Genomic DNA, 21,781 nt, shown 5'->3' on the forward strand with positions numbered 1-21,781 from the left:
ATGTATAGATGTTAAACACAGAATAAAGCTACCACTTCCACTGCAGTTCATCTTTCAAGAGGTACTCTCCTCTTCCTTTATTCCCCCACCCTGGGGACTCTGTGTATTCAGAGTTCCCTCTGCTGGCTGGCTACAGCAGAAATGTGGGACATCAGCCTGCTTGTTCTCTGGAGATGAGCGCAGCTGTTAGGTTTCTTACTATATCAAGTAGTCTATTTGAAAAATGTACCTTTTTCATGGTAACCTTTCTGCGTGTTTTCACTTAGCAAAGAGCTTCAATTACTTGTAACAGTCATGCTTCCTCTTTAATTCTTGTGACCCTTTGAGTAATAGGGTTTTGAAGTCCATATATAATTTTTGCATTGAAATATGTCCTGCACTCTAGTCCATTAAAGTGGAAACCACAGTGAAAGAAAGATTTTTTTTTTTCAAATTCCATAAAATATAGCACTGTTACTTTATGACATCTGAGTAAGTTGAGAGGGACACTGATTTGAATATAGGCTAGTCTTTTTCAAGCTGAAGTTCAAAAGATTTAGTATAAATAGAACATATTCAACATACGAAAAGAATTAGAAAATCATATCACCATAGTGGGGGAAAAATAGTCTTTCCAGTAGTTTCAGTTTTCCAGGCAAAATTGTCCAGAGTAGTACAAATGTTCTTTAGGTCTGTCTTGACGAAAATATTTTCAAAGCAGTAAACAAGCTTCACAGCAATTTTAGTTTCTCTTTTTAAATTTTAATTTCTCTTTTTAAGTTTCTCTTCTGTCGTATTCAACTAGAACTTTCAGAGGTGTAAAAGCTTAGGAAAAAGTAAAATGAGTAAGCATTACAAAAAAAGTATGGAAAAGGTTTTTAAATGTTAACTGCTTTCTAATTTTTTTTATGCATTTAGGAAAAAGTTTTCAGCAACAAAGAGAAGCAATGAAGCAAACCATAGAAGAAGACAAGGAACCAGAAAAATCAGGTTGGATATATGCTTTCCAAGGAGGGGGAAAAAAAAAAACTCTTATAGAGGTGCTAATTAGTGATATCTGGAACCTTGTCATTGTAGTGTTGTAGAAAATTTTTCTTTTTTTTGTAAGACAAGTGGGATGATTCTTTGAAATTCTTCATGTAAATAATGGTCTAAATTTAGCACTTTGTTCTATAAATCATGTTTTTTTCATAACTATGTGCTAATAATAATAATAACTAATTAGGATGGTGTAGGGGAATTTGGAAAGGCCCTTTTTTCTTAAAGAATTTTATCTGCCATGACTCAGTTGAAGTCCTTGGCATGCAACGTTTGCTTAATACACCAAACTGATGTAATGTAATTAAGAATGTAATGTAATTATGCCTTTCCAAAACTGCAGAATAAATTCTCCGCTTTAAAGATACAGATAGTGAGTGGGATAGGAAGTTTTTTTTATTGTATGAGTGTTTGATTATGATAATTTTTATTTTGGTTAGGAAAACTCTGGTGCGCGAAGAAAAACAAAAAGAAACGGAAAAAGGTTTTATACAATGCAAATAAAAATGACGGTAAGAAACATCTTTTGCATAGCGTGTGCACTTACTAACAACTACAAAAGATTCTACAAATAGCCTTGTGAAAAGAATGCTGAAATTCAGGATATGATGTTAGAAATACTGCCTGATAATGTTCTGTTTGGGAGCAGTAGTATGGTTTGTAAGGCCATTTACTGAAAGATGGTGGCAGAATTTGTAGGGTTGTTTAGTGTCTTTAATAAAGAACAGATGATAGGGGTAAAAAAAAAAGATAGCTTTTTAGGCATGAAAGCACTCATAATTTACAATGATGAACCAATTGATGATGGTTTTGTAATATCATCTCACTCTGCATAATTAAGTTTAGTAAATGGAAACTTTCTCCACAGAGAGTTTTTAGGCTATTTATACTATATTCTTAAAAAGTACTTTGAGATTTTTGTTGTTGTTGGGCATAAAGTGTTATTCTTGTGCTAGAAACTTGTTCTTTGCAAGAAGGTTGTTTCTTGAGTTTATGCTACTGCTCATATCAGTAGTAAGTGGAAACACGTTTTCTTTCTCCTGGGGGGAGGCGAGGGAAAGCCTCATGTTACTGATGATCTTTGGGGTTCTGTTGGGCTCTCTGGTGACTTGCAGTTCGGTGCTGGGCAGACAGGCAGGAGCTTGCTGAAACCTGATACCACATGACAGGCCATACATGTGACTAGCAGTGAGGTACGTTCTGACTATTTTATTGTCTGTCTCTCAAGATTATGACAATGAGGAAATTTTGACCTATGAGGAAATGTCACTGTATCATCAACCAGCAAATAGGAAACGACCTATTGTTCTGATCGGCCCACAGAACTGTGGACAAAATGAATTGCGGCAGAGACTTATGAATAACGAAGTGGATCGCTTTGCCTCTGCAGTCCCCCGTAAGTTTGACAGGCAGATACACTGCTTATTCTAAACATTTCCTGCAGACAAATCCTCTTGTGTCGAAAATAGCAATTCAGAATTTGGGAGTTTTGAGCAGGATATAGTCAGCTTTTGGGTAAAGGACAAATAAAGTTACATCTTGTGTGGCAAAAAGTAGCTTTGGTAAGTCAATGCAAATGCAGTGTCCCAACACAGTGTTACAGAGGCATTATAAGACATGCATATATTTCAGTTTGAATAACATCAGAGTGAGTTACAGAAGTTTAAAAAAGAAACTGGTACATCAGTCAAAGAATTTTTAACGTACTTATGCTGCATATATTTAAATTTAGGTGGCTTTAGTGCCTTCCCAACCACTTATATTTCAGTGAATTTTATATTTTTAATGTCTAAAGTAGCCTAAATTAGGTTTGCAAACAGCTTAACAATGTAACTTCTTATAAACAACTAATAGCTGTTTTCACATCCAGAATGCAGCTGCAGAGGTGGAACTATTCCTTTTCTTGTTGACTGGTTTTTTTTGTCTAGATAATGTGAACTGGACCTCTAAATGTAGGTTCAGCCTCTGTCAACTAAATCTGTCCAGGGATATTTATTGTTGAAAATAAAATACTTGCATTTCTTGGATATTTCAAATGCCTTTTTTTTTTTGCTTGGTTAGCAATGTCTCCCGTAAGAGAAATATTTATTTGTCCTCTGCAGTTCTACAGGTCTATCACTGTCTCAATTTCTTTTTTTGTTGCTCTTGTTTGTAGATACTACTCGGAGCAGGCGAGAGACTGAAGTAGCTGGCAGGGATTACCACTTCATTTCCCGACAGGCATTCGAGAGTGACATAGCTGCAGGGAAGTTCATTGAATATGGAGAGTTTGAAAAGAATCTCTATGGTACCAGCATAGACTCCGTGCGGCAAGTAATCAACTCCGGCAAGATATGCCTTTTAAATCTTCATACCCAGGTATGGCAAAGCTGTTGCCTGTTGTGTTTCAGTTGTAGAAGCTACTGGGAAAATCGAAAGAGCTGTATCTGGTTTATGTAAAATGAGTGTGTTTTCAAGGTCCATTTTCATGTATATTTCAAATTTTCTTTCAGTGGTGTTCAATCAACTATTTAGTGTGTTGTGAATACAGCTGCCTTATTCCTTGTTTGGAAATATACATAACTTATGGTTGGGCTTGATGATCTGAAAGGTCCCTTCCGGCCTAGGCAATTCTGTGATTCTAGGGCAGTTCTATGATCTGTGGTAAAGGTAATAGGGACCTTAGTTCTCACCAGCTTTAAGTACCTGGAAACCATCTGAATTGAACAATTAATTAAAATTTGCGTCTCTGTCTTCCAATTCCTCTGTGAGCGCTGGAGTTTTTGAAGATGGAGAGGAGGTTGGTATTTGGAAAACTGCATTTTGGGAATGTCTCTGCAGTTCCATAACAGACAGGATTGAAGTACATCACAATGACAATATTGAAAAGCTCTTTATCTATGACCTTTTGATTATGGAGAGACAAACTTGGAGACCACAACTTGGAAATTTAGTTAAATGTGGCAGGAGACAGTCCTAGAGCACAGCCCATTTTATAATATATATGATATGTATGAGGTCGTCTGCTGTTACAGATGCTGCAAAAGACGCCCTAAAACTCAGACACATCAGTAAAGTCTGGTAGTATTAAAGCTATAATTAGCAATCACCAGTTGGGAACATGTGATACTTTACTAGAATAGTTCATGGGTATCGCAAAGCATGTAATAAGTTGAAAATTCATAACGCTCTGAAAATTGATCTAATTCTGTGGTTATAAAAATCTGTTTCTTCAGAGACAAGTTGTGTGTTCTGGGACACATAGAAGGAACTTTTTTGAAAAACTAAACTACAGTTTGGTTCTCTTCATTTCCTATCTCGTGATATAAATGTAACCTGCCAAAAAAAAATATGCTAAGCATACAGTAGTAGTGAATCTGATACCTTGTATTTTAATCTTCAAAACAGAAAAGGTTAAACTGCAGTATTTAAAGCAAACTGTAGTATTTAAAGGCTCTTCTCTCTTAAAATCTGATACCATTCCTCAGCATTGTAAGGAAACTTAATTCAATGTAGGTGACTTTTTTTGCTTTTGGATACCAAAAGATATGTTCCTTCAGTTTAGTTATGAAGAATATTCTTGAACAAAAGTAAACGTTTGGGTTCCATGAAGCTGAAAAATGTTGGAATACCAAGTTTGTAGGAAAAGGTGACTGAGTTCTGAGTGGTGATGATAATACTGTTATGGCTAATTATACTGATGTTAATATTGTACAATCGTCATTGTGTTTGAAGAGTGTATTATCAGCTATAGCATGTGAATAATGCATTATTAAATGCCCTTTTGATGAGTGGAACTGTTAAATATTTAGTAAATCCTGTTTCCGCAGTCACTGAAGACACTACGTAATTCTGACTTGAAGCCATATATTATATTTGTTGCACCACCTTCACAAGAGAGATTACGTGCTTTATTGGCCAAAGAAGGGAAAAACCCAAAGGTAATGTGTCTGACACTTCTGAAAGTGTGCTGCTTTTTATTTACAGATCTGGGATGGTTCTGGTAAACAAATGTGTATACTCATTATTTGGAATTGGGAGATGGTAATGGTCCTGACAATATATCAGAAGCAGCGTAGTTGAGATCCATGTGCTCCAGGTTAGTAGGCAGGCTGTACTAAGGGAGGGGCTCAGATGGTTTCGCCTGACTGAATGCGAGAGCTATGAGGTAAGGGAATCCACTGCTAATTCAATAATCCTGTGGTACAATGTCTCGGTTGGGGTCCCTGCGTTTGGGTACAAAACCACGACCTTTTATTTCAAAACTGTGGAAAACCCAACTTTGTCTTCAGGTAGACCTGATAGTAACTCTAGGGAACAAATTATTATTGTTTTTCTTTTGAGAACTTATCTGCCCTTGGAAAAGCATTTACTTGAAGATGTATTCCAAAACTCTTCAGATAAGGTTATTTTATTGCTTGATCCTGTAGAATCACTTTTCGTGTTTCAACCAGAGTTATGTCAAGATCTCAGCTTATCCAGTTCAGATCGTTAAGTTAAATGAGGAGTTAGTTCTGCAGAATGAAATTTAAACCCCTAGGTTACACCAGGATGTCTGAAAGCTCAGAAAAGGTCCTTAACAGCTTATGAGATACAAAGTGCTTATTGCTGGGATAATGAAATCTTCAGCTTTTTAATTGAAATCTACCCTACAGTGATTGGTGGGAGCACTTTGCCACCCTAGTAACTTGAAAGTACTAATTGAACATAATACAGTTCCTACTGAGGAAGAACAGTCTTCCCAGCATAACTCAAAGGGACTTCTGATATGGCTGTTGGTCAGAAATTGTACCTCGCTGTGTTCTACGGCTGTGTTGTTTTGCTCCCCTTATTTGGTCGAAGGGTGATACATTGCTTGGATGTAAGATCTAAAGCTCCATTAAAGTCCAACTTGTAAAACACAGGGATTTTCTTTTTTTTTTTGTCTGAATCAATATGGGCATATTTCCTCCTTCATGGTTATGCAATGAATGAAACTTTATTTTACATAAATACTTCATCTTGTGTATATCCTGTTTTTTTTAATTGGAGTAATCAAGGCATCCATTTGCAATAAAAATTAATACACTGTTATTGGTGTTAAACTATGCATGTTTTCTTTCTGATTAATCATATTGGAGTTGTATTTATTTCCGTTGGGTAAACACTACTGTGTTAAACCCTTTCCCCTGATAAGGATATTTCTTATATATATGCCTGTATGTGGCTTTGGTTTTCTTAAGTGTATATAACACCTAGAAAAAAAACAACTTGGAAGCCTGAAGTCCCTTTTGAAAATATCCTCTTTAGAAAATTATCTCAAAAATTATACTTCAGTATTCCTCTATATGATACAAAAATAAGCTGCAGAAGAGAATCTGAGTTTAAAAAAATTCTGAAGTAAAACAAACCATTTCTGCTTCTTCCTTTGCATCATTTAGCTACATCTGCAATATTCTTGCTTTTGACATATTCCTTCCAGAACCCAAGTCATGTTTTCTATTTTTCTGCAATGTTATTTACCTGATGCTGTGGTAATTTGATGAACTTAATGTATAGCTCTCGTTGTGGTTCTCATTGCTGTTTATTGGTGACGGTGTTTCAGTGATAGCTGTTGCCTTTGGCTGTTTGTAGCACTACATCTCCAGAGGAATGTTGTCTTGTTCTGCACCATTAAACTTCCTCTCACGCTATTTTTGCCATTTCCAGTCTTTTTCAGAAGGATAATGGCCTTAGCAACCTAACTCATTTTTTCAGTAACATAATTTAAGAACCTCTGTAAAATGAATGTCATAAAATGAGCAGTGCTAGATCTTCCTCGTTTACTTCAGTCTGTGGCCGTTATTTACTGTTTGCCACATATGTCCAGTCAGAAAGGATTGTCTTGAGTGCCCTTAGCTTTCAAATACGTATCAAGGTTCAATGTGATTGTAGACTTTTCAATAGCCGATAGCAATACCATGAAAATTTGTGTAGAAGACTTTTCTGAATTGTTACTTTCACTACTCTGTTGTTGGTGAGGTAGAGGCTTAGACACACGTACGCTAACTCTCTGTTTTTGATTGCAGCCAGAAGAGCTGAGAGAAATCATAGAGAAGACAAGGGAGATGGAACAGAACAACGGCCACTACTTTGATACAGCAATTGTGAATTCTGATCTTGATAAGGCATATCAAGAGCTACTTCGATTAATAAACAAACTTGACACAGAACCCCAGTGGGTGCCCTCTACCTGGCTACGATGAGGGAGCAATTCCAAGGGACAAATGGACTTCAATCTAGTAATCTTTCCAAGGAGATTGTGTGTAGCTCTGCCCGATTCCAGTATAAATGTGTGTGAGCTCTAGACCTCAGTGGCTGCATCCTTTGCCAGTGAATTTGCGTATTATTGAAAAAATACGCTCATCAGCTTGTGAGCCGATCTAACTGATCTAAAGATTGTCCAAGTTTTCTTTCTCAGTGGTCTAGAAATGAAGACCTTGACTAAATTCTAAAGCTTTAGATAGATTTTTCTAGCAACTACTTTTATACATAAATCCACCTTTTTTTACCTAGAATCACCCTTATGAAATCAAAGATTTAAAGTGTGTGTGTGTATATACAGTCCATGCTGTCACATAGTTATAAATATGAATGTTATTTAACACTTAACTTAATGACTTTGTGGGATGTGATGGTAGTTCAGGAGCATAATTCTACAGATCATTGGGCAGAGAAATAATCTACGCATGAAAAATGTTAATGAGAAATCTCTCTTGTTCAAAAAATACAGAGAATGAAGATGCCGTTCTGGTCTGGAGCTGCCCTCTGAGGCTTGAGTTAATATTTTAATTCTCAAACATTCCACTTTCTAATAGCACTGTAATTGCAAAATGTGTATAATGTAAATATTTCAATCCTTGTGTCTTTTTAGTCAGACTTTTAAAATCAGATTTGACTGCACATTAATTTTAGGTCCAATCAAAGGTGAATATTGTATTGATCTTTTAGATGTGATATTTTTATGGAATTTTCTTTAAAACATATTGACTGATTGGAGCTGCTGTTTTCCACAGATCTTTAGAGAACTTTAGAAAGGCAGAGGTTATATTTTTGTGAAAAATACATAGTTATAAGACATGCTTAAAAGTCAACTTAAGTTCTCATGTTTTATAACAGAATACTGACTAAAATAGACTGATGTGCTGAACATTGTAAGGTAGTGGGTTTTTTTTTTAAATCTCTGCAAATGGTTCGTCTTGTGGCTGTTGGTCTAATGGATAACTAACTGGAATTAAAATAGCTGAATGTAGCTACTGTTTTATACCTGGGTATTGTAATTCACTAGCCAACATATTGTCCTGCATTTGCTCAGTACTGCAGTGAAAGTATGCGTAAAACACTGGTAGCTGACTGAGAAGTCACAAGAAAGGGGAATATTTGTAATTGTTAAAACAAACAAAAAACTTGAAACAAGCGAACAAAAGGCAAGGTCTGTCTGTATCGTAGTGTGTTCTGCAAAGCGGATCAGAACACCTCTGCGTCCTCAAATGATTCTGAGCTGTGAAGGTTTAACTACTAAGGCTGTGCATCTGCAGTAGGGCTGTTCTATCACTGAAGCTAACTGAATAGTAGTATCTTGGCTGTTTTGCTTTTGGGTAGCGCAAAGAACCTTGACTGTGAATATCACTTAATTTTAGCCATAGCGTTTCTTTGTTCCTACTGGTAAAACACTGGAGTTAGTCAATGTGTAGTTCACTTCTGTCTAATGTTGAAGGATGAAAAAGTAGTTAATTTTTTTTCCATTCTCTAATGCATATATTCTTTCTTCCAATGTTAATGGAACAAATTCACACTCATAGTTAGAGAGCTGAAAGTACCCAGCAGATACAAAGAAATTGTCAGATAACTTTCCTAGTTACTGAACTAATATTCAGTACATTTTTGTTTTGAAAAATGGAAGTATAGAGTGCATTCGTGTCTTGTTAAAAAGCAAAATCATTTGCTAGTTTAATTAGTATTTAGGGCTGAAGAGCAATTAAGCAATTAGTGGGGATAAGTAATGACCCTTCAGAAAGAAATGAGGTTGGAAACTTTAATATCTTTAGTTCAATTCAGTGTTAGCAATAATAACATGCTAGCTGTTGGCCTAAGGGCTGGATATTCAAAATAATGGCTTTTTGCCTCACATTGCAGGCACTTTCTCAGTTTAATCCATAGTTTATGAAAACTACAATGTTCAGGTATATTGGATAGTCAGTGTTTCATAGATTACAAAATATTGTATCAATTCTACCCTTTTTTAAGAAAGATGATTGTAGATGTATTAGGCTTTTTGGTATTGACTGTTTCATAGTTGGACAAGAAGGTGGAAAGCAGTAAAATGTGTTGGTTAAGGTACCCTGGCTCAGCTACACACCTACTGTCCAAATTCGTGCAGACACAATCAGCTCAAGATGGTTGCTGAACTGCCTTAGGTATTCAGTCTTCATAAGCAGTGTCAGTCACAGTAAATCATGCCATTAATGTATTTGACTGATGTTTGTCTCCCCAGTTTTCCCAAAATGGTGTACAGAAGCTGGTTTTATACAAATAAGCTTTTGAATGTAGACTTAAAGAATGTCGTTTGAAGTTCAGCTTTACCCTTTTAATTCCCAAGGCACATGGTACTTGCTGACATCTGTGTAGAGGTGCTGTGATGGTTTATAACCAATGCTAGTTTTCTCTTCTGCTGAAAGGAGAGGCTTGAGCAGCACTCAGAAATGAACCTGCTGCCAGTTTGGAACTACCTTGTAAGAAATTACTCTGCCTTCTTTGATGAAGAATGTGTGTTAATTCCCTTGAGAGTAAAAGAGGCTATGCAAACTTCACTGGTGAAACTCTTCAACCTTATCACAGGCTTTGTAGTGAGCTGCATCAGACTGAAATGAGGGTATCTATCTGCATTTTTACCAGTACAGATTTAATTAAAAATAAATGTTAGCTGAATTGCATAAAAGAATTTTTGAATGTAATTATATGTGACTTTTTAAAATAAAAGATGGGGAGGTTAATGCCTTAAATAATTAAGGTAACTTTACTGAGACCTGTGGTTAGCCCCACGTTGTACTTTTATACGTGTATCTGCACTCTGTATTTTGAGACATCATCAACTGCACACTAATGTAAAAATGTAAAATATTTCTAGATTTAAAATAAATCACTGTACAATTTTACTTCTTCTAGTGGATCTTGGGAGTCTTCTTTCTGCCACTGTGGTGAATGTGTGAAAGATGCTCTTGACCCATCAGTGTCCTAGAGGATGTTCTCTGTTCCTTCTGACAGCATACATCCAGTGGAAGAGGTAATAACATGTCCTCAGATCTACAGTTTCTCTCTTTCAAGCTCGACCTGTATCTTCCAACAAAGTAGGGATGATTTATTCAGCTGTGCTGCCTTTCAGCTTCCAAAGAGAAATGTTTTTGTGCTTCATTCAGTTATAAAATGACTTTTAAAAGGTGTTAATAGGAATTCATTTCCTTGCAGTTACCCTGCATCAGGAGTTAAGTGCTGGGTCATGTTTAAAACAAGATGCTTACCTTGAAGAGACTAGTAGTACTCCAGACAGCGTACTAGGGTTATTGCTATGGCACGTGTTCAGTTTGCCAATTGTAAACCCATGTCTTTAGGAAAACAGCCCTTCAAACTCAGCAGCTCTCCGTGACAGCCTGCTTATCAGACACTTTTCCTAGGCTCCCCTGATCAGCAACGGATGTGAAGAATCGCAGAAGGGATGCGTTACTGTACATTCAACCCCGCCTTGCTTGCCAACCTACTGGTTGCAATGAAGATTTGGAGCAACATCTCACTGGATAGTTGAGAAGAGTTTGTGTGTGTTTGTGACAGGAGGGAGCCACTTCTCCTTGGTTACTTATCTAAAGCATTAGTAAAGGTTAAGTGAATGTGGGCACAGGCTGAAAAGCGATGTGCCCAGTGTGGGTTCTAAGTTGGGGGTAGGGGATGAAGCAGAGGTCAACATGACAAGCTTTTAAGACCACCATCTTCTAGCAAATTGAGCCAGACACCAGATATTTAACACTTAAAATTTTTACTTCCTTCTAGCACAGACAGTACACAAGTTGGCAGAACCTCTAATCAAAAACATAGATGTTTTAAGCCAATGGTAACAATCGTGCAACAAAAATAAATCACAGAAGACTGTGGATTTCATCAACAGGTTAGAAAACCAGAGTTGTCTTTACTGACATCTGACTTCAGCTGTACCGATACCTGCTTTAAGCAACTTGAACATTAATAGTTCAGCAGTAAAAAGTGTTACATGCATCTCCCGCCCTAAATAAGATTTTTCCTCTGCTTACACAAGGAAGGGGAGCAATTAAAGAGGAACCTCATTAGGTAAATCCAGAGCCATCCTGCAAAAACCACACCTATGGACAGTCATTCCTACTATGTGAAGAAACAGGCTGAATACACAGTAGAAGGCTTTCCTGACAGTAAAGCACCTGACTCATATCTCCTTTTCCTCGTATGCTGCAGTCAAGTTCCCAGATTTCTAATCTCCCAGGAGAAATCCACAATCCATTCAATTCAATATTTATACACCAACTGAGAAGCCACGTAAGTATAATTTAGGCAACATGTCCTGAATTATATTGCAACTGGACCTCCTGTATTCTGGGTCCCCTGCTCCATATACAACAACTGTGCTGGGTTACTCAAAGAGAAGGTCTTCATCCTTCTCTTCTGCTAAGAGGTTGGCTGGTTCGTGTTCCCCACCAGCAGCCCGCCGCAGCTCCCGTTCTTTCTCAGATTTTTCTTTCAATACTTTTTTCTTTTCCTGGATCTTCTTTAACCTGTGAAGAGAAATGTGGTTTATCTGTGAAAGCAAACATGGTGTTTTCATAAAACAGGCTAGCAGCAAAGATGCCATACAACTTGGAGATATGGTAAAGCTGCCTGGAGAAGGTCCCCAGGAAACGAAAATCCTTGTAACAGATGACAAAAGGCTTTTACTGCTAGCTGCTGCCATTGAAAACCTTCATCTCTGCAGATTAATGCATTTCTTCATCTAAACAATAAATTATATTCTTGACCTTAAGCACTGCATTATACAACTTTGCTTGTCTTTAATGAAGTTAATTTAATTCTCCTTTAATTTATTTCAGGCTTGCTTGACATCTTTGCTTCAGGTAGCCCAGAACACTGACCTCTATGGCAGAGGTGTCCTTAAAGCAGAACACCTCAGTGTACTGTATCACATCATTCCCTCTGCAGGAATGGTAAGGACAACTATGTATGTCCTAGTGGTAGGGATCCATTTGTAACTTTCAGACAAGTAACTGCAGATCTCCAAGTGCCCAGCTCTGGAAACTCAATGTGCAGTAAGAACCAGGTCATGTTTAACAGTGTTTGCTGCCAGATTTGGTGAATAGTTCTCCTCAGTCCCTTCTGAGGAATGGTGTATTTGAGAAAGAGACCAGTCTAGTCTTGTTCCAGATATTTACCTGTAGAATTCCTCTCGTTCTCGTTCGTCCAGTTCTGTGATGATGTAAGAAAGAGTGCGCTCGATCCTGGGAATAATCACTAAAAAAATATAAATAAGGAAACTTTTGGGCTCCTGTTATATTAGCCATTTGTCTAACGCAGTGCACAGATGGTTGTTTAAAGTCAATCTAGTAATTCTTTTGGCTAGGGGAAATTTATACGTCTTTCATGGAAGATCATGCTGTTTCATTATGGACAAGTACATGTCATTATTTTCTTCATTAAGTCCAGGACTAAGCTAGGACTCCGAGCATCACAGAATCTCCCACAGCATGTTCTTTTGAAAGCTACAATGGAATCAGTAAGCACTGATCCCTGATTGTTTATAAGGTTCTTTTTCCCCATGGAAGTGGTTAAAAAAATCCTGCAAGAGGTGGGCAAGATTTGAATTAAAGCTATGTTCTTCCATCAGGTTCTTTCAGACACTTCTGTTCAATATGGCACTTCCACTGACAGAATGATGATCTCTGAAAAAATCCATCATGAAAACAAATATCCAAATATAACACCCTCACAAGGGAAGAGATATAACATTCAACAAAGCTTTAACACCCAACTGGGCAAACTATGTGTCAGAAACACTTTCTGAAAGGAGAAAGCTGTTACCAGCACTACCAAAGTTAATTTGAAGGCTGCGGACGAAACCTTTTCTACAGTCAAATTTGCGGAGTGATAAGGTGCAGATAAGGCCTGTACATTCAAAGGAACAAGTCTATGGAAAACAGTACTGAAAAGGCCAGTTTAGAATAACATACTGAACTAAGTTATTGCATACACGCAAAGATCATTAAATCTGAGCTATCAACGACTAGGAAAAGGCACTTGAAATTATGAAAAGCACCCTGGATACTGCAGCAAAAGGAATCGCCGCAATATTGTACATAGGTAATACTTAAGAAATTGCAAGAAACAAATTTACAAATAAGAACATGAAGGATAAGCAATTCAGATGAAAGAAAAATACCAGAGTATTGATGTTAGGACCGTTCCATTTCCTGTAACACAAACCTGAATAGGTTACCAAGATTTCTCTCTGGATGCCTACTCTGCAATCCCATCCAAAACCAACAAAATTCACCAGCTCTCCACTGGATGCCACCATTACAGTTTTAAAAGCTATTATGCTAGCTATCGGAACATCTTCACACACAGAAAGATCCTGTCTTTTGTTTCTAGTCAACAGACTTGACCAAATAAGTCAAAGTCACAAGCAGACTCCAGAATGTGTTTGTGCAATCTTTGTTCTATAGGTTCTCAATGCAGCTTCCTGATTACTTTCTCACGTTTGCATATCCAGTCCATTCCATTGGGCTTTTAATTTTTGTTCTTACTTGCAATATGCTTTATTATTATGCTTTCTGAAGAGTTCTTGAACTAGTTAGAAATTCTAACAAGAAAGCAGTCAAAAGAAGATTGGCTTCCATGACCCTGCTCCTCATCCTACACGGAGACAGAAATATATGACGCATCCCAAATGGAAAAATACTCACCATGTTCAATTGCATTCACACGTCTGTTTGTTATTTTAATGGCTTCATCCAAAGTAATAAAGGATGTCTGATGGAATAGGATTAAATAATTAATACATAATAAGGTAAATTCAGCATTTCCATCAATTCTATACACAAAGACAAATAGCACTTGAAAGCCAAAGCCTATAATGTAGCATTACAGACTACATTCTTGATAGAAACAAAATTTTTTCTACTAATGTCAGTAGCCTGCTGAACACTACACATCAGCAGTTACAAATACCAACTCTCCAAATAAAGTTTCTTCTTAGCATTAAGGAATGAGGACTTCTTGGAAGCAGTAATAGAACTGTGTTTTATGGCTGAAAAAGGTTTGCAACTTTACAGCGCTAGGACTAAAGCAGTATAATACAGCTCAAAGTATTATACTACGAAGACTATTTTACTTTCGTTTCAAAACAGCGAGAAACCAACGATCTCCTCCTTTTTCTTCCTCCCACCAACCTGTAAGGAGGCCAGTTCCACAAGCAGCTCCACAGCTTTGGCATAGTTCCTCTTCAGCTTAGCCAGCTGTTCTCCACCTCTGGCCAAGCCAGTCAGCTCATAGCCTGAAAAAACCCCACAAACCACCAAGTAGTATTTGTTGCTATTGCTACTATGGTGTTTTCTTACTAGATGAAGATTAGTACTTTACAGACTGCAGGAATACAGACGGCTCAGCAAATGGTAAGCTAAGGCCTTTGTCCATTAACAAATTGTCTTTATAGTGGTTTATGTTACTATAGATCATTGTTGTTCATGTCCACAGTAAGACCGACCAGTCTCAAAACCTGGTAATTGAAGACAAGCTGCCTCCTCATCTGAAAAGTTCACTGATTTGGGAAATTAAAATCCATTATAGTCTCTAATAATCCCTCCATGTCACAGGAACAGGGAAAAGCATCATAGAGTAAGTACACCTATGCCTATGATGTCAACTGACTTACCAACAAGACATGACATGATAAATGTTTTTGTATTAGCATAGAATAGCCTTAGGTATATGCAAGGTAGAAAATGCTTGTTTTGCACTTACTGTCGCCTCCTTCCTGGTAATGCTCAAAAACTGGCAAGGTTACACCTGACAGAAGTGAACAAGAATGCAGGTAAGAGACATAAAGGGTTACAGATTTATTAAGTACAATTCACTTTTACCCCATTTGCTTCTAATAAATTATGTAAGCTCAGAAGTTTGGTTTCCAAAATCTTCCTATATTGCTTGGAATGATTAAGTCATGCTGGTTCTGACATCTTAATATGAAAATTCAGAATTGTATTGAGATCACAAAGATCTAGGCAAATGAAAAATTCAGGGAAGCATTACAGTTTATTCAGTGTTCAGTTTTATCCCTGTGCTTAAGGAGTGTTTTTAAGCATTCAATCCTCATTTATCTTTCTTGTTTTCTTCATAGACAATTACTGATATTTAATTTCCTGAAACTTACTTAATTTTTGATACTTAATTTCCTAATGTATTTTTCAGTAAAGCTCTACGGAAGTTATTCTTTGTCTGAAAATCTAGAAATTGGACTGCAGGTTACACACACTCATTTAATTTTATGAGAGGTAAATAACTAAGTATAAAAATTATCTGCTGTATGTGAAAAAGACCAGCAGATTACAAGTGTTCCTACTGTGTGTTTGGATACATTCCTGCATATTTCAGAGTCTACTCCCACAATTAACTTAAGCGTTGAAATACTCATAGTCTAGAAAAATCACCTGCTACGTTGTCTTTTTTAGTTCTGATCTTGACTTGAGCTTTGTTCACATTTTGGATCACAGTGGTACTGTAAGGAAGAAAACATAGATCTTATTCAGGAAAGGTGAAGTGGCTCATTAAGTCATTAGATACAAGATGACGCAGTTATCAAATAGCTGTAAAGATTTGGAGATTATCTTCAGCTCAGTTCTCTCTGCAATTTATTGCGCAGACTTCGAAGCTAACACAGAAGCTTTGAAAGAAACAGGTTTCCAGCAATGTTTGGAAACGTACAAGATGCAGAGTCTGTGAAATGTAACTTTAGAAATTTCTTAGACCAAGCATACAAAGCATAGCCAAAAACTAGACAGTTATCTGGCAAATTACTTTAAAATATTTTAATAACATTGAGTCTAATCAACCTGTGGGACTTTTTTCCCCAATAAAAGTGAAGGAGTCTTAAGGCTTTAATGCAGACCAACGCCACAACATTTTGTTTATTTGAGTTTGTATGTGTTTGTTCTTTCAGAACAGTTACAAGTTTGTTTATCCGCTAACTCTATCATATTGACAAACTTAAGCTTGTACAACAATCATGAAGAATTCTAAAGTGTCTTAAGGTCTTACAAGAACAGGCCACTACAGCCAACTCTTCTAGTGAAGTACTGTTTGCTTACAGGGTGGAATCTGACTACTGTTTACAGCTAAACACTGTGACTGGTTAGGTCAGGAAACAGCACCCCATCCAAATGAAAGGGCAAAAAGACTTTTCTCCAGCAGCACAGAGCTTACCGCTGTGTCTGATCACTTGGTTCTTCCCCGTTAATCGCTAGTACCATCTGCTGAATCAGTAACAGTTGCCCAACTTTATTCCACAAAATCTACACCCACTTGAATGAATTACACAAACACTCTAGTTAGAACTGAAATTTACTAAAATACAATGAAAAAAATACCCAACTGGAGGAAAAAGATTTGTTTCCCCTTTCACATACAGCCCTTACTAGCCCAGATGAGACGAGAGGTCGATGATACAGGAGGTTAGAACAATTAGTAAAATTTCTGTATGACTTACTAGAAGAAAATCACTCACGTTACATCCGGCCCTCAAATTCACAAGAAAGATCAAAATAATAAATGGTCCAATACTCTGCTATAAGTTTTTGTTTCCCTATGTTTTAGATTCCAAGCTGCAAAAAGCAACAACTTCTCAAATCAAGGATTTTTGTGTAAAGTAAGTTCTGTTAATCTTTCCACTTTGTTTAGCTTCTGATGGAGTACACATTTTCATCATGCAAATTATCTCTCACCTTCAGTGATGTCTCCGACCTTTATCTAATGGAATTCAGTTCATCCTGTACTACTTTGTTCACTGTCTTCTTTTTTTTTAACCTTTTTAAAGTGCATTTAAGAATTTTACTTTTTCTCCAAAAAAGAAATCAACCATTTGCTGATTGCCCTTTCCCATGGGTAGGACATCCACAAGGTCAGCAATCCTCACCTGAAATCTCCTGCTGTAAACTTTGCCTCAGCAAGTGAAAAGGCAGCTTCTCTCATCACCTCACCCATCAGCATCTTAGTCTGTTTTTTAAAAGAAAAGAAAAAAAAAGAGGCAGCAAACACAAGGCACATCATCATTACTCCTTTTCCAGGATAAATAACGAACAGCATAAAGAGAAGCATGAGAAATTTAAGAGAGTGAGAAAGTCCTGTACGGGTAGTTTACTCTCAAACTGCAAATCGTAATTCCCAGGTGACTGGCAAAAAAAGAAATATTTCCGCTGTTTCACTGACCCAGAGTAGAACTCACAGAAATAGAAAAAGACTGGTCTGTCTTAAGAATCATAAAATTCTACTACCTGGAGGTTAAATCACAACAATAAAACGGCTCAGTAGGAAAACACTCTTACTTCATATTGTACTGAATACCGAGACAGCTGAAGTTGTTTTTCAACGTACAGAAGTATGTGGCTTTGTGAACTGCGCTCTCCTCCTACACCATTTTTGATTGATTTTTACACATTTGAAGCCTTTGTAGCTAAAAAAAACCATGCTATTGAGAAGCAAGAGCCTTTGTGTATTAGGCAGTCTATAGGAAACAAGAGACAGAGTGCCAAGAGCTTGTCTACAGCATGACAACAAAGCACTCCAGCTAACCATGGATATCATAGCAGTTCCAGCCAACGCAGTACAACCAGAACCCAGCTAGTACGGCAGAACAGAACAAGCCATATTAGGCTCTACTGACTATCTCAGATTTGTCGTTCATGTTGCAAAGGAAGGAGGACTCAGTGTTTCTTCATAAAGGAACAAGTTCCACCTGGACAAAACTTCTCCTTTCTAGTGTATCTGGTCATGCAGGAAACGTTACAGATCTGCAGTATTCTCCCACGCTAAATAAAGCAACAAAAAAGGGGCTATAGAACATGTTAAATCTACTCTGAAAGTATTTTGCAGCATCAGAGCAAATTCCCTGTAATGTAGAAGAGATGATAGGGAACTCGGGACACACAGCAGAGCCTAGGACTAGTTGGAAAGAGGTGAAGAATATTAACTCTTACAAAAATTCTATATCACTGCAGCCAGGAAAACATAATTCTGCTCATCTGTCCTCAATAGCCTCACTTAGAAAAAGCAGGTATCCACAAAGTTGTCCTACATTCCAGCCTACCTAGTGAAGTTAGCAGAACAGAAATGCACAACTGACAGAACACACAGATTTCAAAGAAAGTAAGCCAAACAGAAGAAAATTCTGATTTACCTACCTCAATAATTTTCTTAAGGATCTGCCTGAATCGAAGTGTCAAAGCATCAGATTTTTTCTTCAAGAGGTTACGACCTGTTTGGGCTCCTTTCAAACGTGCCTTCATGATGGTCTGAGCCCTGTTAAATAGAAGAATAAATAAAAACATCCTGCATCATCTGAAGGGGTTAGGAAAAAACTTATGCAAAGTTTCCTGACACGGACATGACTGAAATTACAAAGCAACCAAGAAACATCAACACAGGATGGCCAGTTCAGGATAGAATTTTATATTCCCATTTTAAATCAAGGAAATTTATTATATTTATCTCCATCATCAATGAAAATTACAAGGTTATTATCTGCAAAGTCAAAGGTCATAGAAAATTGACAAGTCATTTTTCAGCGCTTTCATAATAGGAAATAAGAGTTTTCATTTTTCTTGATGACTTACAAGTACCAGAAATGCACCAGAAATCAAACTACCCCAAATGTCCACTGTCAGTGTGACACCGGTATTGCTTTTAAGCTTTCACTGCTATGTCATCTTCTCAAAATCAGACCACACAGCAAATTCTTCGCATGATCATAACTGTTGGATGCTGTGTTCTGATTTTACAGAGCAACAAGATAACAGCAGCTGTACGTTCTGGTTTAAAGAAAGTCAGAAAGTACCATGATTCCATGTCTTCATATGCTGCACAGGGGACTTACAAGCTATTTAAGACAATCAGAAGTAGCACCAGTTTAAAACAGACATTAGTAAACTAGCTGTAGCATTGTATATCCTTTAGTTCCAATAGCACGCTTAGAGCTTTCTCATACAGAATTAGGAACTGAAGAAGGAGCCAAACCTTGCTTCCCTGTCTGCTGTGGAGTATATTTTAATTTGAAGAATCTTTTTGATTTAAGACAACTAGAATAGCAGGAGCTATACTACAAAAACCACAACCTGTGCTAATATAAGCTACCACTTTGTACATGCAGTCACTACACACAAAGGACAATACTCCAGTCACCTCTGTGTGAATAGAAGCCTTATACACTTCCTCTCTGACCTTGGAAAAACTAAGTATAATTAAGATTCTGCCTACACATTGGAATCCACTACTTTCCACATCTACTGGCGTGTGATGAGAGTAGCTCCATTAATGTCTACCAAATACTTATAACTGAAAAGCACAAATACTTTCTGAATGTTTATGATAAAAGAGTTAAAGAGTAAAAAGGCAGCTTTACTTTCACAACAGGCAGGTCTCTGTCACCACCTTGAACTAGTTCACTCTGTTCATCACCTGCCAGAGACGGTCTGACCTTCTAGTTCAAGCAAGATTTCACAGCCTCTGAGCGTCCACTAAACAAAGTCTTGTTTACTGTCAAGGAGACTTTACTGTCAAGGAGACCGGGCAGCTTCTGTAATTGATCATATCCAGCACAGAAGAGGCTATACCAGCAAGCCACTTCATAAAGAAAGAAAAAAAAAAACACAAAAAAAACCCCAGACCTTGCGAAATTCTGTTCTGTCAGTTAACAAAATAAAAAAAACAAACGTTGCAGAGGCAGGCCATCTTTATTTTACCATCCTAATTACATTCCTATCAAAACATCACCCACATTACTGGTCTATTGCCTCATTTTTGAAACAGGGCTTCTAAATATTAAGCCTTTGTATATCACCACCTTCTTGCCACAATGACATATCAGCTCACAAAACCACATACTTTTAAAAAGTGACTGAAGTACCTCCTCCTTGGACATGGAAACTGAATGAAAAGTGCACTATCGAAGAGCAGGAGTGAAACCAGATGGCAGCATATGCAATAATTTATTTCTGAACTAAGTTTCAAAACAGAACCTTTACCATGTAAAGTATTAATCTTGCCATATAAACTGTTACTTCATGTGTCCTGAGCTCATACATGGGGTAATAATTAGTATTTTACATTTGAGGTTTTCTGTCCTGCAAGGCACCTTTTTATAAAGACTACAGCCAGGCATCAAACCAATTTTGTGCAAGATTTGAAACAGCCTTTCACCTTGAGGCAAAGTCTTTCTGTCCTGGAGAGTTCTGAAGAGAAACTGAACAGCATTATTAAAACAGCAATTTTATTAGCAGATCAGTTTCACTTGTTTGTGTTCGTTCCAAAGTTGGCAGCTTTTTAAGCCTTGTCAGGAGACATCTGACTTCATGACAAATAGTCTGCTGTCAGGATCTGGAAAATGACTTGACTGTCCACTGTACTTTACACATTTTACTTCCTTTTTTTTTAACACTTTATGGACAAGTATAGCAGTATTGTGAAGAAATTTTTTCTAATATCCCATCTAAACCTCCCCTGGCACAATCTGAGGCCGTTTCCTCTTATCCTTTCGCCTGTTACTTGGGAGAAGAGACCAACCCCCACCTGGCTACGACCTCCTTTCAGGTAGTTGTAGAGCGCGATAAGGTCTCCCCTCAGCCTCCTTTTCTCCAGGCTGAACAACCCCAGCTCCCTCAGCCGCTCCTCATAAGACTTGCTCTCCAGACCCCTCACTGGCTGCATTGCCCTTCTCTGGACACACTCCAGCACCCCAATGTCTTTTTTTGTAGTGAGAGACCCGAAACTGGACACAGTACTCGAGGTGGGGCCTCACCAGTGCCCAGTACAGGGGGACGATCACTTCCCTAGTCCTGCTGGCCACACTGTTCCTGATACAGGCCGGGATGCTGTTGGCCTTCTTGCCCACCCGGGCACACTGCTGGCTCATATTCAGCCGGCTGTTGACCAACACCCCCAGGTCCTTTTCCGCCGGGCAGCTCTCCAGCCACTCTGCCCCAAGCCTGTAGGGTTGCACAGCGAACATGCCGGAGCCCACCCGGAGAGTTCTGCCTCTACGGCGCCTTGCCCGGCCCCGGCCCCGGCCCCGAGCCCCCGCCGCGCCCGCCTCGCCGCTAACCCGCCCCCGCCGCTGCGCTCGGGGCACCGGCCCGGCCCAGCCCGGCCCGGCGGGCACTCACATCCGCGAGGGGAAGATCTCGATGCGGTCCTTGCCCGACATGGTGGCGGCGGGGCCCGCTCCGGCTGTCGCCGCTGTCACCACCGCCGCCGCCGCCGGCCTCACGTGACGCGGCGCCGCTGTCCCCGCCCCCGCGCCAGGCGGCGCCCCGGCGGAGGGAGCACCCGGATGCCGCCGCGGTCCTCCCCCCGCCCGCCTGTCGTCACGTGTCCCCCGTCAGAGGGAAGGAAGCGACGTGCCTGGCTGCCGGGTCTGTTTGTGACACTCGGAGGACTCTGACTCTGTCCGCCCGCGTGTCTCTCAGCGCCCGGTCCCGGGTGAGGGCGCTCT

The 21,781-nt window shown here is 38.6% G+C and overlaps 2 protein-coding genes across 2 annotated transcripts in view; one reads left to right on the plus strand and one right to left on the minus strand.

Annotated features, from left to right (window-relative positions):
- The window catches only part of PALS1 (protein associated with LIN7 1, MAGUK p55 family member), a 57,096-nt gene extending 46,942 nt beyond the window's left edge, over nucleotides 1–10,154 (plus strand). Inside the window, exons 10-15 of the mRNA XM_063333014.1 lie at nucleotides 898–969; nucleotides 1,458–1,529; nucleotides 2,246–2,413; nucleotides 3,173–3,375; nucleotides 4,827–4,937; nucleotides 7,044–10,154. Of these exons, the coding sequence (XP_063189084.1) occupies nucleotides 898–969; nucleotides 1,458–1,529; nucleotides 2,246–2,413; nucleotides 3,173–3,375; nucleotides 4,827–4,937; nucleotides 7,044–7,220 (803 nt within the window). The 3' untranslated portion in view covers nucleotides 7,221–10,154. The remainder of the gene's footprint in view (nucleotides 1–897; nucleotides 970–1,457; nucleotides 1,530–2,245; nucleotides 2,414–3,172; nucleotides 3,376–4,826; nucleotides 4,938–7,043) is intronic.
- An 870-nt stretch (nucleotides 10,155–11,024) lies between these two features.
- On the minus strand, nucleotides 11,025–21,662 carry ATP6V1D (ATPase H+ transporting V1 subunit D). The gene is made up of 9 exons (XM_063331817.1): nucleotides 21,453–21,662; nucleotides 18,477–18,594; nucleotides 17,213–17,292; nucleotides 15,732–15,799; nucleotides 15,046–15,090; nucleotides 14,475–14,578; nucleotides 13,989–14,055; nucleotides 12,459–12,537; nucleotides 11,025–11,807 (listed from the first exon to the last, which is right to left on the minus strand). The coding sequence occupies exons 1-9, from the start codon at nucleotides 21,491–21,493 to the stop codon at nucleotides 11,666–11,668; spliced, it is 744 nt and encodes a 247-aa protein (XP_063187887.1). The 5' UTR covers nucleotides 21,494–21,662; the 3' UTR covers nucleotides 11,025–11,665.
- Nucleotides 21,663–21,781: the final 119 nt, after the last annotated feature.

Source organism: Chroicocephalus ridibundus, chromosome 4, assembly GCF_963924245.1.
Source record: "Chroicocephalus ridibundus chromosome 4, bChrRid1.1, whole genome shotgun sequence".
Classification (NCBI taxonomy): Eukaryota; Metazoa; Chordata; class Aves; order Charadriiformes; family Laridae; genus Chroicocephalus; species Chroicocephalus ridibundus.

What these genes read in the sequence shown, in the direction of transcription:
- ATP6V1D (XM_063331817.1), bottom strand. Translation starts at nt 21,493, where the DNA reads ATGTCGGGCAAGGACCGCATCGAGATCTTCCCCTCGCGGAT. An exon ending in TGGAACTGGCCTCCTTACAG is followed by an intron (nt 14,056 to 14,474) that starts GTTGGTGGGAGG and finishes CTATTCCATCAG; the next exon opens with ACATCCTTTATTACTTTGGA. An exon ending in TGTGAATGCAATTGAACATG is followed by an intron (nt 12,538 to 13,988) that starts GTGAGTATTTTT and finishes ATATTTTTTTAG; the next exon opens with TGATTATTCCCAGGATCGAG.